The sequence below is a fragment of the Synchiropus splendidus genome, chromosome 7 (assembly GCF_027744825.2).
Source record: "Synchiropus splendidus isolate RoL2022-P1 chromosome 7, RoL_Sspl_1.0, whole genome shotgun sequence".
In the NCBI taxonomy this organism is placed as follows: Eukaryota; Metazoa; Chordata; class Actinopteri; order Syngnathiformes; family Callionymidae; genus Synchiropus; species Synchiropus splendidus.
Window position 1 is genome coordinate 15,483,644 of NC_071340.1, and position 14,008 is coordinate 15,497,651.

The 14,008-nt window shown below is 42.9% G+C and overlaps 1 protein-coding gene across 1 annotated transcript; it reads right to left on the bottom strand.

The window, feature by feature from the left end:
• Positions 1–5,389: 5,389 nt before the first annotated feature.
• ela3l (elastase 3 like) lies at positions 5,390–13,782 on the bottom strand. The gene is made up of 8 exons (XM_053870229.1): positions 13,715–13,782; positions 13,541–13,629; positions 11,248–11,345; positions 10,030–10,158; positions 9,578–9,714; positions 6,790–6,935; positions 5,610–5,762; positions 5,390–5,544 (listed from the first exon to the last, which is right to left on the bottom strand). The coding sequence occupies exons 1-8, from the start codon at positions 13,752–13,754 to the stop codon at positions 5,527–5,529; spliced, it is 810 nt and encodes a 269-aa protein (XP_053726204.1). The 5' UTR covers positions 13,755–13,782; the 3' UTR covers positions 5,390–5,526.
• Positions 13,783–14,008: the final 226 nt, after the last annotated feature.

A 14,008-nucleotide genomic window follows, 5' to 3' on the forward strand; every position in this document is an offset into this window, starting at 1 on the left:
TTGTTCAGTCGTGGGCTGCGTAACCACTGAGGTAAGTCGCTGACTCCTATCCACTTATAAGGAGGTGAAAGGATTAATAATGAAGAAAATGAAGAACCTCATCATGAGTGGTCATAATGTTTATACTGCTTATTTAGGTGGCCACTAAGAGATAGAATTCCCGTAGTGACGCCTGGAAGTTTCATGACAAACAAAAGTGAAAATATAGAAGAAGATTCTCGTTTAAAATGATCTTTTTGCAGGAAAAAGGCTAAGGTTTCTAAAGGAGAAACAGCATCCGAACACTTGACAGTTCGCTTACTCTCGCACACTTCATCTTCAGCAGACAAAGATCCTCCCCCTGGTGTCCGGTGTCCAAACACTTCTCCCTCCACTCCTCTCGATCCGCAGCCGCGCGGCAAAACACAACTTCAGCCAACAGGAGCGGGAACTTTTCAACGTGGAAGTGGGTCAACAAACTCGGCGGGTCGATGTGGACCGTTAGGAGGAGAAGCTGCCGGTGGCCGCTGATCGTCGCAGGGTGACGGGGCGAGATGCTGTTGTCAGACTGGCTGCTCGTCAGCGCAGGCCCCGCCCATTCTTACACGCCCCCTGACCCATGATGTTCTCACCCCTCCCACTCACGGCTGGGTCTTTCGGTCTTTCTCTTCCGTCCTACAGCGCTTGGATACTTCATTGTTCCATGGGATTTAGTTTCACTCTGAACCGCCGAACGTGGCCGTCACGTTTTTATACATTTAATAATGACTAATACCTGGTTTTATAATGAGATTTATTATTATTATTATATATTTCTGCATTGACGTTTAAATTATTGTGAAATAAAACTCTGTTTCAATGCATTTTTAAAAATATTTTTATTAATTTATTTTATATTTTCCCAATGCATTGAATCTAATATTTTCCCCACACTCTCATGAGTGACGATGAAAATATCAGTTACATAACGTCAAATGGACACATTTTAACAATTCAACTTTTTATTATTATTTTAATAAATAAATATACAATTATTAAAATGTTTGAAATATATTTATACTAAGGTCAATACTTTTCATAATATATAATAATAATAATTTATGGTCAGTGATTGTCTGAAATATTTCGATGTATGTAGAATTATTATTATTTTTAATCTTTTTCTATTCAATTCTGTCAGTGATTTTGATGCCCACTGACCCCTGATGTTTTATATATATATATATATATATATATATATATATATATATATATATATATATATATATATATATATATATATATATATATATATATATATACATACATATATATTAATAATTGTAATAATACTACATATATATTTCAAGCGATCCTATCCTTCTCTCTCTATATATATATAAATAATAGATAGATAGATAGATGGATAGACAGACAGACAGATAGATAGCTAGATAGATAGGTAGATAGATAGATAGATAGATAGATAGATAGATAGATAGATAGATAGATAGATAGATAGATAGATAGATAGAACTGTCCCACTGAATTACAAAATTTGATCTTTATCAAAGGAGAATGTGCACACAGCAACACTTGTGTTTACAAGGCGTCTTTCAAAAAAGTATTTCAATGTCCTCATCAAAAGCCTGGAGGCCATATCTGTCTATGCTGCTCCACGAACGCTTGCTGATTTAAGCTCTGACACTTGATTTCCTCGCCGCACAAACAACTCTCTGACACTTCCTTCATCTGCGCAGCTACTTAGCATTTTGCTAAAGGCGCTGTCTTTCCGTATGAGCTGTGTTTTCAACATGAATTGCGTCGAGCTTTTCATGTCAATGTGTGACCGTGTTTAAATATACCTTGCTTGTAAAAGTTTTCAAAAAAGTGAGGGAATCTTTTGGTGGTTGGGAAACAGCGAATGACAACACACTGAGCCGTGCAACTTTCAGAGTCGCCCCTCATTTCGTCTGATTAGAATTCACCCCGATGTTCCTGTGGAGTCATCCCACCCCCTCTCTGTGGGTCTTTGTGAGCCTGCGCATGCGTTCATGTGAAAGCCTGTCCCCGGGAGAACAACGGCAGACAAAGCCATCCTTTAAGTTCACTCCAACAATCCAGACACACACACTCACAAGGTTATGCCACGATCTTTGTGAGGACCACACCGAGCCATCCAAAACACATGGCTAACCTTAACCAGAACGCTCCAACAAACTTAAACCCAGTTATAATGAGCCATGTATTTTGAAGTTTTAATCCTCAAATTGTGGTTTTAACCTTGCGGGGACCGGCAAAAATGCCGCCCCCACAAAGCAAAAGAGCTGCGTGCATGTTGCAGATTCCATAATGGGCTGCAGATGACTTGCTGTCAACACCTCCTGCCAGCTCAAATCAGATGGTTTCAATGTCAGTTAATGTGATTCATGTTGTTGTTTTGTTTCATGTCAAATCACATTTAAACACAGCTAAAACAGCTTTTACTATCCTCAAATATCTTTCAGTATTTTCAGGGTCGGGATGCCTAGCTGGGCTCTCTCCACCTGTCACTGACGTCTGTCTGTTCTCAAGAGTTAACGTGTGCTCTGACTCGGATCGTGGCTCGGTATGAAGTAAAAATCATGAAGTTTCCAATCTACTCCTGTGATCACTAGATTTGTTATCCTCTTGCGGCTGTTGAAATCAGCACCTAAAAACCCAGAAGCTTTTTAAGAATACAAAAGAGCACAGACCTATATCCTGCAATAAGTAACATCCAAAAGTCCAACTGTTCTTGGGACATTATATATATATATATATATATATATATATATATATATATATATATATATATATATATATATATATATATATAGAGGCGCATAACTCTCAGTGTTGGCGAGCAGACATGCATTATTAATCCTTCCACGTTTGAATTGACGCTCTCCGGGGCAGCAGATGTTTTAATATTTATCTTGACCAAATCCTGATTAAAAATGCCAGTCTAAGAAGGTGCATGCTGAAGCCCGCCTTGTTATCTCACTGACCCCGGGTGCCGTCCACCACTGCAATAAATCCAGTGCACCATATACATTCTTAAAATAGGAACCGATTAAACAAGCTAATAGCACCAGCTGTTATATATCAGACTCAATTGTAACCAGATTAGTCAGATTTGAACAGTTGGAAAATATATTAATATATCGCAAGATAACAAGAAGGATTTAAAATGATGTAGTATGTTCATGACAGTGTAAGAACAGGATACGTCAACGTTCAAGTTGCTGACATCCGGTTGAAAAAGGCAGAAAAGTCCTTGAAGAGGTGGATCAATTCAGGTTTCAAGGATCTGTGGTCACTGCAATGGGCCCAGACAAGTGAAGCTGAAATGGTAACGCCTTTTGTCACCAAGGCTGAGAGCATCAACTTGCAGCTGAACTTCAGATCTACCAAGGTTTAGACTGAACCGTCCTCCTTCACCGTTGTGAAACGTGGCCGATGGAAGAGGTGCCAAATCCTTGTTTTTGATCATCAGTCTTTCCACCGCATCCTTTGTGTCTGTCAGCAGCACTCTATCTTGAGCTTACACTTCATCTTCTGAGCAAGATCTCCTCCTCCTTCCAACAAACTCCTGGGCACGCACCTCATCGCACGCACATCATCCGAGAGGCATTCGACCCAGTCCCAAAGCTGGGATGGAAAAAAAAAGCACCACGGTGGTCACCCAAAACACGGCTACCGACAGTGAAGCACGATGCAGAATTGCTCAGGAGCCTCAGGAGCCTGTGCTAGTACGGATTACGTAGCTAACCTTCATGTTGTTGGTAATGTTGGACCAGGCTCAACTGACCCACTGCTGCGGTACAAGTACAGTGGCACCTCGGTTTCCTTTGAACAAGTCGAGTTCAAACTATTTGGAGATTTTTTTGCTTCTGATCTCGAACGAAAATCCGGAACTCGTATGCCCCCGAAAAAAGCCGGAAAAAACATAACGTGTGCGGACCGATCAACTGACCCACAATGTGCTTTGTTATTGTGTATAACGCAGCCTCTGTATGCCGACGTGTCCCGTTAGCTACATCCACTGACTGTTTCTTCTGCATATTGAAGTGTAAAACCTTTCCTGTCTCCACACTGGACCTTGGTAGAGTGTCACAGGTGCTCGCTCTCCACACCTCCAAGGCTGGAGCTCCAGGGTTTGATGTCCTGTTGTGGGCTGGAGCTGGGACAGGGATGAGGCGAGTCTGGGACAGAGCGTGACTTGGTTTATGACTTTGTCACAGCCAAACTGCACAGAAGCGCACATTCAGAGCTGGACACGCACCGGGCACCTCTTCACTTCTGGAGAGACGTCACTCACTCAGCAACCCCTCCCACATGCAGCGGCCACACACATAGAGGAACAGCGCACCTGCAGCAGACACTCTACATTCACTCCTACAAAAGCCCATTTTAAGGCTTGGAACGCATTATTTCTTTTTCCATTCATTGTAATGGGAAAAATCGATTCAGATTTCCAACAAATGGAACGGATTGTGGTCGAGAACAGATTGGGGTCAAGAACCGAGGTACCACTAGGCCCCTCCCCCTAACTAAACACACCCCTGACAAGCTTCTGGGTCATGGTGTCTCACAAGGATCTGCCAAATGGTCCACCACTTAATATGCAGTAAACAATATTAACTCGTATCCAACCTTGTAGAAACACCAGCCTAACACTGGCTTTTTACCTGCGAGGGGACAACCACCCACCAGTAGGGGGCATGCATCATCGCGTATCAAGTCATCACATTAGAAACCAAACGTGGAGATATTTGATTTGACTCAAACAAACTGAGGCCGGGACTGATTTCTCCCTCCGAATCCTGCCTCCATAATTCCGGTAACACACTGACTGCTTTTATGAACTGATCAAATCAAAGCCCTGCGAGACTCATCGACACCCTCCCTGCTGCCAATACACGCACCAAAACAGCTCATTACTCTCCTTCCTCCTCTGGCTCCGGCAGAATCCATCATGTCTGATCACTACCTGTGTATCAATAAAGACGCTGACTCTCCTAAATTACTCCGTCAAAACGTATCAGCGTCTCTGTCAGCCATGGGACGGAGAGAGACGGAGGGATGGGGAGGAAGAAAAGCCCCTTTCATTTGGCCTTTAATTTCTTTCTCTTATTGCCTCGTCCTCATCAGAGGAAACACCACCAGTGTTAATCTCACTCCTGTCCTCTGACTCTCACCAGGAGCGGCAGGTAGAGTCCCAGCTGCAACGTTAAGGCTTTTATATGGGGAGCAGACAAACCAGGTCAGGCCGGGATATTACACCCATATTTTAAATAACCCACCTTTTTAATGATCCACTATGCAACTTTGTGTTATTAGAAATATCACAGGTGGACAGTTTTACTCTATCACTTTTGGCAACGTGTTCCGGTTTTCCAGGCGGAAACTGAGGGAGCAGACCATCCTGAGTTGGACACCAATTTCCTGTTATGAGCGTCTGAGGACACCTGCTGGACGTTAGGCGGCACTATGGGTCTGGACACTGAATAAATCACACGCACGGCGAGTTCCATCTGTTTATTTTCAGTTGTTAATCATCGCCTGGAAGGGAAGTGAGCAGCCGTCAGTCGGATGCGTCATTTCTGTGTTTGTGCGCACGCACTGACCTGGTCGATCCAGTCGTTGAAGGCAGACACTCGGGTGAAGACGGTGGGTTTCTTGATGAAGTTGCAGCCAAGGCCGGAGACAAAGCTGGCGATGCCGTGCACCTCCCAGGTTCCCTCCGCGTTCTTACAGTTGAGCGGGCCGCCTGAGTCACCCTGCACCAACACAGAGGAGGACTCTGACTCGGAGACTCACAAGCACCACGAGTCCCCCGAGTCGATCAGATAACCCGTGTCAACACTGGTCAATAGAGAAAGGTAAGAAAAATGTTCTGTGAACACATGACTTGGAGGCGTCACCGAGTTTGTCAGATGGTAAAGCATTAAGCGATGACGGCGTCATGTTTGTTTTTTTGTCAAGTGAAGTTACAGTTTTATTTATGTAACACGTATCCCCGGGCTGTTCTGCAATTAAACATCCTTCTGCTCGTGTTCTCCTCCAGGAAAGTGGGGTAAAAATATCAGTTAAAACTAGAAGTGCTGCAGCAGAGAGGTTCGAACTTGAGTTTATATCCTCCTCCCTTGTTTGAGGGAGTTGCCTCGGGGGGCTCCAGGTGTCTCCCGGGGCCACAGGTTATTTGACTATTCAGTTGGCTGATGTGTGGGAGCGGCTGGTGCCCTGCATTAGTCTGGTGGGCAGCTTCCCTCCTGCAGGCTCCTGCTCCCTGTCACCTCATTGGGGAATAAATGGACGCAACCAGTGAAATATACGGTGGAAAAAGGGGTTTGAATTTACAAGAAGAGGGAAAAGGACGCCACTTCTCTTTAGTTGCACTGCAAAATAGTGGCTTTATGTTTTAATTCGTGGTGGGACTTTAACAATTAAATGTAATTTCTTATACAAATATCTTCAAGACATTAAAAGAGATATTTTCGAGATAAACATTTTAATCGCATGCCACCCCTAGTTTGAATGAACATGGTGACGTCCTGAGTAAAAACCAAAATAAGTAAATAAACGCAAAAGTCTTCTGTTTTTAACATCAATATAGTACATTTTTACTACTCACCTCCCACCACCATGAAGAGAATAAACAGCTGATATGAATCGTTCAAAGAAAAAGCAACTGTTTTCTCCAACTGGTTTGCTTTTTTTTTTAGTGTTTCACATCAAACAACCGGCCATGAGGGTCCTAGCCGAAGCCCTCTGACACGCACAAACAAAAGAAGAGCGGAATCTTACATTGCATCCAGCGACGACGCCGTCTCCACCAGCACACACCATGGTGTCGCGGATGGCCGGACCCCACCAGTCGAACCGTGTGCAGGTGTCATAGTCGGCCACAGGCATCAGAGCCTGCTGCAGCTTATCAGCGATGGGGCCTCCGGCTAGAACGCACAGGCGAAGTGTGTCACCGGCACACACACACATATACACCAGCTGCCTGTCAAATCTGACTCACAGCGTTTCCCCCTCAGCAAAATAAAGCCCAAATTTAGGAGTCAATTCTGCTTCGTGCATCTTTTTCTCTTTCGAAACAAACAAGGTAATTCAGGGAAGAGATTCCCCCATCTGCATCTCGCATGAAACAGAAGGTGACATTTAAAAAGAAATTGTCATTGCAAGTCATGACTTATGAACAGACAGACAGACGAGGTCAGAGCGGAGTATTGGACCTTGATGTTTGCTGATGATATTGTGATTTGTCTATCTAACTAACTTTGATCTATCTATCTATCTAGCCATCCCTCCCTCCCCATCTATCACCTATCTATCATCCCTCCCTCCCCATCTATCATCTATCTATGCATCCCTCCCTCCCCATCTATCACCTATCTATCATCCCTCCCTCCCCATCTATCATCTATCTATCCATCTCTCCCTCCCCATCTATCACCTATCTATCATCCCTCCCTCCCCATCTATCATCTATCTATCATCCCTCCCTCCCGATCTATCATCTATCTATCATCCCTCCCTCCCCATCTATCATCTATCTATGCATCCCTCCCTCCCCATCTATCACCTATCTATCATCCCTCCCTCCCCATCTATCATCTATCTATCCATCCCTCCCTCCCCATCTATCACCTATCTATCATCCCTCCCTCCCCATCTATCATCTATCTATGCATCCCTCCCTCCCCATCTATCACCTATCTATCATCCCTCCCTCCCCATCTATCATCTATCTATCCATCTCTCCCTCCCCATCTATCACCTATCTATCATCCCTCCCTCCCCATCTATCATCTATCTATCATCCCTCCCTCCCGATCTATCATCTATCTATCATCCCTCCCTCCCCATCTATCATCTATCTATCATCCCTCCCTCCCCATCTATCATCTATCTATCCATCCCTCCCTCCCCATCTATCACCTATCTATCATCCCTCCCTCCCCATCTATCATCTATCTATCATCCCTCCCTCCCGATCTATCATCTATCTATCATCCCTCCCTCCCCATCTATCATCTATCTATCATCCCTCCCTCCCCATCTATCATCTATCTATCCATCCCTCCCTCCCCATCTATCACCTATCTATCATCTCTCCCTCCCCATCTATCATCTACCTATCATCCCTCCCTCCCCATCTATCATCTATCTATCATCCCTCCCTCCCCATCTATCATCTATCTATCCATCCCTCCCTCCCCATCTATCATCTATCTATCCATCCCTCCCTCCCCATCTATCACCTATCTATCATCTCTCCCTCCCCATCTATCATCTATCTATCATCCCTCCCTCCCCATCTATCATCTACCTATCATCCCTCCCTCCCCATCTATCATCTATCTATCATCCCTCCCTCCCCATCTATCATCTACCTATCATCCCTCCCTCCCCATCTATCATCTATCTATCATCTCTCCCTCCCCATCTATCATCTATCTATCATCTCTCCCTCCCCATCTATCATCTATCTATCCATCCCTCCCTCCCCATCTATCATCTATCTATCCATCTCTCCCTCCCCATCTATCATCTATCTATCCATCTCTCCCTCCCCATCTATCATCTATCTATCCATCCCTCCCTCCCCATCTATCATCTATCTATCCATCTCTCCCTCCCCATCTATCATCTATCTATCCATCCCTCCCTCCCGATCTATCATCTATCTATCATCCCTCTCTAGGGATCTATCCATCCCTCCCTCCCCATCTATCATCTATCTATCATCCCTCCCTCCCATCTATCATCTATCTATCCATCCCTCCCTCCCCATCTATCATCTATCTATCCATCCCTCCCTCCCCATCTATCACCTATCTATCATCTCTCCCTCCCCATCTATCATCTATCTATCATCCCTCCCTCCCCATCTATCATCTACCTATCATCCCTCCCTCCCCATCTATCATCTATCTATCATCCCTCCCTCCCCATCTATCATCTACCTATCATCCCTCCCTCCCCATCTATCATCTATCTATCATCTCTCCCTCCCCATCTATCATCTATCTATCATCTCTCCCTCCCCATCTATCATCTATCTATCCATCCCTCCCTCCCCATCTATCATCTATCTATCCATCTCTCCCTCCCCATCTATCATCTATCTATCCATCTCTCCCTCCCCATCTATCATCTATCTATCCATCCCTCCCTCCCCATCTATCATCTATCTATCCATCTCTCCCTCCCCATCTATCATCTATCTATCCATCCCTCCCTCCCGATCTATCATCTATCTATCATCCCTCTCTAGGGATCTATCCATCCCTCCCTCCCCATCTATCATCTATCTATCATCCCTCCCTCCCATCTATCATCTATCTATCATCCCACCCTCCCCATCTATCTATCTATCTATCTATCTATCTATCTATCTATCTATCTATCTATCTATCTATCTATCTATCTATCTATCTATCTATCTATCCATGACCTAAAACTAAGATTGTGGCACCCAACTAACAAAACCACGATGCTCTCTAAAGGGCCTCTGCCATGACAGTAATTCGGCTTAAAAACAATCTCAACTGAAGCAAATGATATCTGAAAGTCTGTGACTCACTGTACAGTCTGCCCCAGCCAGTGATGTAGCAGGGGTAGAGGTTGGTGAGCAGAGTGTCCGCGGGAGGGATACACGCCAACTGGATGTGGTCACTCAAAGTCACAGACTCTGACAGCTTGATCAGAGCGATGTCGTTACTGTACCAGAGACAAACAAAGGTATGCGCTGGTTGTGGCAGGCAATTTAAAATCTTCCTCGAAAGGTCGCACTGAAAGACGAGAAAGCAAAACTACAGGCAGAGAATCTGTAATTTCGCCCTCTTTTAATGCAGCCAGGGAACGGGAGACGAATGAAGACGAAGAGCTTGTGTCAAAAGTACAAGCTGGACTGAGGTTATTAAATAGAATTTTAGCTGAGTCCACTTTGTCAAATCGACACAGAGCAGATGAGATTATGATGAACTGGGTGTCGCAGCAGGACGGTCCAGCCGTGCACTGCTGAGCTCGTCTTACCCGAACACCACGAACACGGGGTTCCATTTCTCGTGGACCACGATCTTCTCGGGCAGGATGGCCTTGGCGCCGCCCTCCTCCTCCACCAGGTTGTGCTTGCCCACAAACACTCTGTAGGAGAGCTGATCGCTGCACAGCAAAACACCCACACACGAAGGGTGACTCTCTTTATGACAACCTCATCGACATGACAGTCAAGTGTAAGCTCCTAGTCCCCTTGTGAGGTGGCTGAGGTCTTCTCATTTATCTCCTTTTGACCCGAGGACTTCAGAGTGTCCGTCGCTTGATAAATCTCAGAAACTTTCAAGGCCTCACTGGTGGCTGGTGCACAACATTTTATACCTCAATAAATCACGTTGTCTTCTGAGTTTGGCCCACTTGGTACAAACACTGAACTCCTCAAAATCCTTGAAATCTGGTCCTTCAGGTGTGGTGAGATCATTCCTACAATCCTGGAATCAAACTTCAAAATCCTCTCCTGGTGTGGTCTCCAGCTTTATCCTTTTCTGAGCACATACCTCCAAAAGTGCACAAGTGGCTTGGACTTTGAGTCACTTTGGTTTTTGTTAGCAAGTAGGTTTGTTTATGCAGCTTTAACTGCACAGGAGATTGATAGTTATAATCAGTAAAAACCATCGTCCATCGTCTTTTAGGAGCTTTTGAGAGAGGCGGCCATTTTGTAAAATTTAACTATAAATAACTTTGAAAATAAGAACATTTAAAGTTTTATTTTGATGCAAATCTTGTCTTTTAAAATCTGAAGTTTGATTACTGTTGGTTAAAAAAAAGAAAATTACAACTTTAGCCCCTTTAAAACCACATACTTTAATAAAAAAATAAAATAAAATACATGTTTTTCCAATGTGTACTAAATTATTTAATTCTCGAATAAAATAAAATCTCATTAAGCAAAGAACTAACTAAAAATAAAATAAAATAAAAAAATAAAAAAATAAAATAAAATAAAATAAAATAAAGAGTGCCAATTAATGTTTCTTTTTCCTTTCTTCTTTAAATTCAACAATGAGTGTAGAAAAATCAGACAGTCACTGTGAATGCTGTGTGTGACTTGCTTGTAATAATAATCACAAGTCTACATCTCTATGACCAGCTGGGAGCAATTTCGGGTGAAGGGTTTCAAGGTAGTTGGAATGATTGGGTTTGCACATTGTATATGTGTGTTTTCCTCTGTGTTTGTGTCCGTTCCACTGCTCTTACTTGATGCAGTGAGCTGCAGTCATGACCCAGTTGGGAGCAATCAGAGATCCTCCACACGTGTGCCTCCACTCTCCGTCCCTGTTGTACTGCAGAGAAATCTGGGGGAGAAAATGGAGCGCATGTACGGGGTGAGCTATCTGTCGCACTTTGGAGGCAGTAAAGTTGCATATTCTGCACATGAATTGGAGTCAGAGCTGATGATATTGATGGAGATGGTGTGGTTCAAATATGTGGCAATATATTATATTCAGGCAATAAACTGGGTTAGCAACCCAAGTGCATCTGTTTTTTTTGTTTTGTTTTTTTTTCTATTAGCTTCCTTATTTGCAAACAATCGCTTGCACTTAAAAAAAAAAAAGCTTTAAATGAATACAGTTATTCCTCCAGTGTCAGTGTCACAGAGAGGCCTTCCGGAGAAGCCTCTCTCTGCAACTTGACTTCGAACATATGTCAATAGCTGTTTTCCATGGCTGTCCTCATTTCAAGGTCATGTGCCCTTGTCACAAGCAGCTTCAGGTTTAGCTTGTTTGGTCAGAACAAATCTGTCATCTTCAACATGTGGGTGTGAGGAGAATGGTGGAGAAGGCGGCGTTCATCCCGCCAAGTCATTTACCAAGGGCCCCAGGTGCTATAGAAACACGGGCTGGGAACTTATTAATAAAAGAGGCTTGATGTGATTAATCACATTTTCATATTTGACTCCAGAATAAGTGGAATAATGTGCATAGATAAGCTAAAACATGACGGTGTAAGTGGCCTTCTTCACTGCATTAAAGGCAGGGAACAGCATCTCTGTGAAGCACAATCTTATTTATAAGTCTCCTTCTTCACAGATGTTATGGTTCTGACACTGTAATTCACCTGCAATTGGTGAAGTTAATGTGTGATTTCCATAGATCATTTTTCTCTTCAATGAATTATTCAAAACTAATGTCATAAGGTCCCAGCCCTAATAAATATATATCATTCTTTTTTTTTTTTCTTTTAACAAACCCAAGACTCACCGACTATCACCGACAGAGTTGATATCATAACCCAGCAAGATTAGTGTTGAAGCGTTGCCCTTTAGCAGGCGCACAAGTGGAGATTATAAATGTCAAGAAGTACACTGGAAAACTCCTAAAAACTATATCGACAGAAGGGAATTCAGTGACAGCTGGAAAGTGGATGAATGTCAGTGCTTGAAGAAGAAACCCAGACTGTTTTGTGAGTTAAGTGAAGGAGGGCGACGGGTGAGTCGCTGACCAGTGAGCCTCACACTAACCATAGCCTCAATAACTAAAAGAGAGGGTGACATCGGATTGTGACTTTTATTTTTTATTTTATTATTTTATTTGTTCATTTATTTGTTCATTTATTTATTTATTTATTTGATGATTGAATCTGCCATCCATGGTCTTGGAAGTGTCAATGTCACCCCCTTAAGCAAATCATTTTTTAATATTATTTACATAAAAATGCTTAAATACTTAAGAAAAGATAAAAACATTCCAAAATTATAAGTGTAAGCTCATTCCCTATTGCCACACCCCATAATTAAATCTGTTTTATGACATTTACATATTTATTTTGGTCATATTTTTCCTTTAAAAATAAAAAAGCACAAGGCGTGGCTATTATACAGGCTTAATAAATGTATTTATTTTATATAAAAGAGATTTTAAAAATATATTATTATTAACTATTATTCTGTGTTACATTTGCGTCTTTATATCCCCATATTAAAATCTTTATCACAACAAGACTTAACACCTTAAAACTTGTTTTAAGGTTTTAATTTATATTTATATATCTGGATTATATTGTATATTTGTATTTATATATCTGGATTATATTATATGTCTATATATTTATTTATATTATACATGTATTTATATGTATTTATGTTTATTTATATTATATATGTATTTATGTATCTGGATTTATATTAAATAAATAAATCAATTAGGAGCAGTCCTTGTGAAACTTTCAAGGATGTAAAGAAAATATTACAGCATTGTTTATATGTTTGATTTGAAAGCGGAAATTATGAACTTATGAAAGTGTATGAAACACATGCTATATATTTCGATTGGTGCTTCTGGAAGCAGCAGTGAGCGTTGTGGAGTGTCTTGGGTCAAAGTTTGGAACATGTGGCACTAATGTGACTCCACAGAATCAATAACAGGTAGTCACATTCAAATGAAACAATCATCAGTCGCCACGAGGTCCAACAGTTAATGGGCCGATGCCAGACCCAGGAGGAACGGAGGCTTAAATAAAAACACAGACAGATGTGCGTGGATTAGCATACCTGCCAGGGCCAGCTGTGGGGAATGGCATCGACTCCATTGACCACGCGGAGAGTGGAGGGCTCGATGGAGGGGACGCCGCACCCCAGGGCTGCAGATGGGGGTGGGGGGCGAGAAGAAGGTGACGCATCTCACAAAACACAAAACATTTAACCACAAAATCCACAAGTTCTTACCGCTAGCAATGAGCACGGACGCCAGCACTGCGGAGATCATGGTGACTCTAACTGAGGGGCAGTGGGCGAATGGCCGTCTTTTAAAGCATCCCCCGACTACAGCAGCTCCAAATTTGGTGCTAGAAAGTCTGCCGAGGTCAGCAGTGGAGGAGGCCGACCAATGGGGGTCAGCGCAACTCTCAGCACAGGTGTGTTTTCAGGAACACTTCCCATGACCTGGATTCAATGAGACCAAAAGTTCCTTGCTAATCTGATGGCATATTGGTGTCGAGAGTTTCAGCTCTTCCTCGACTA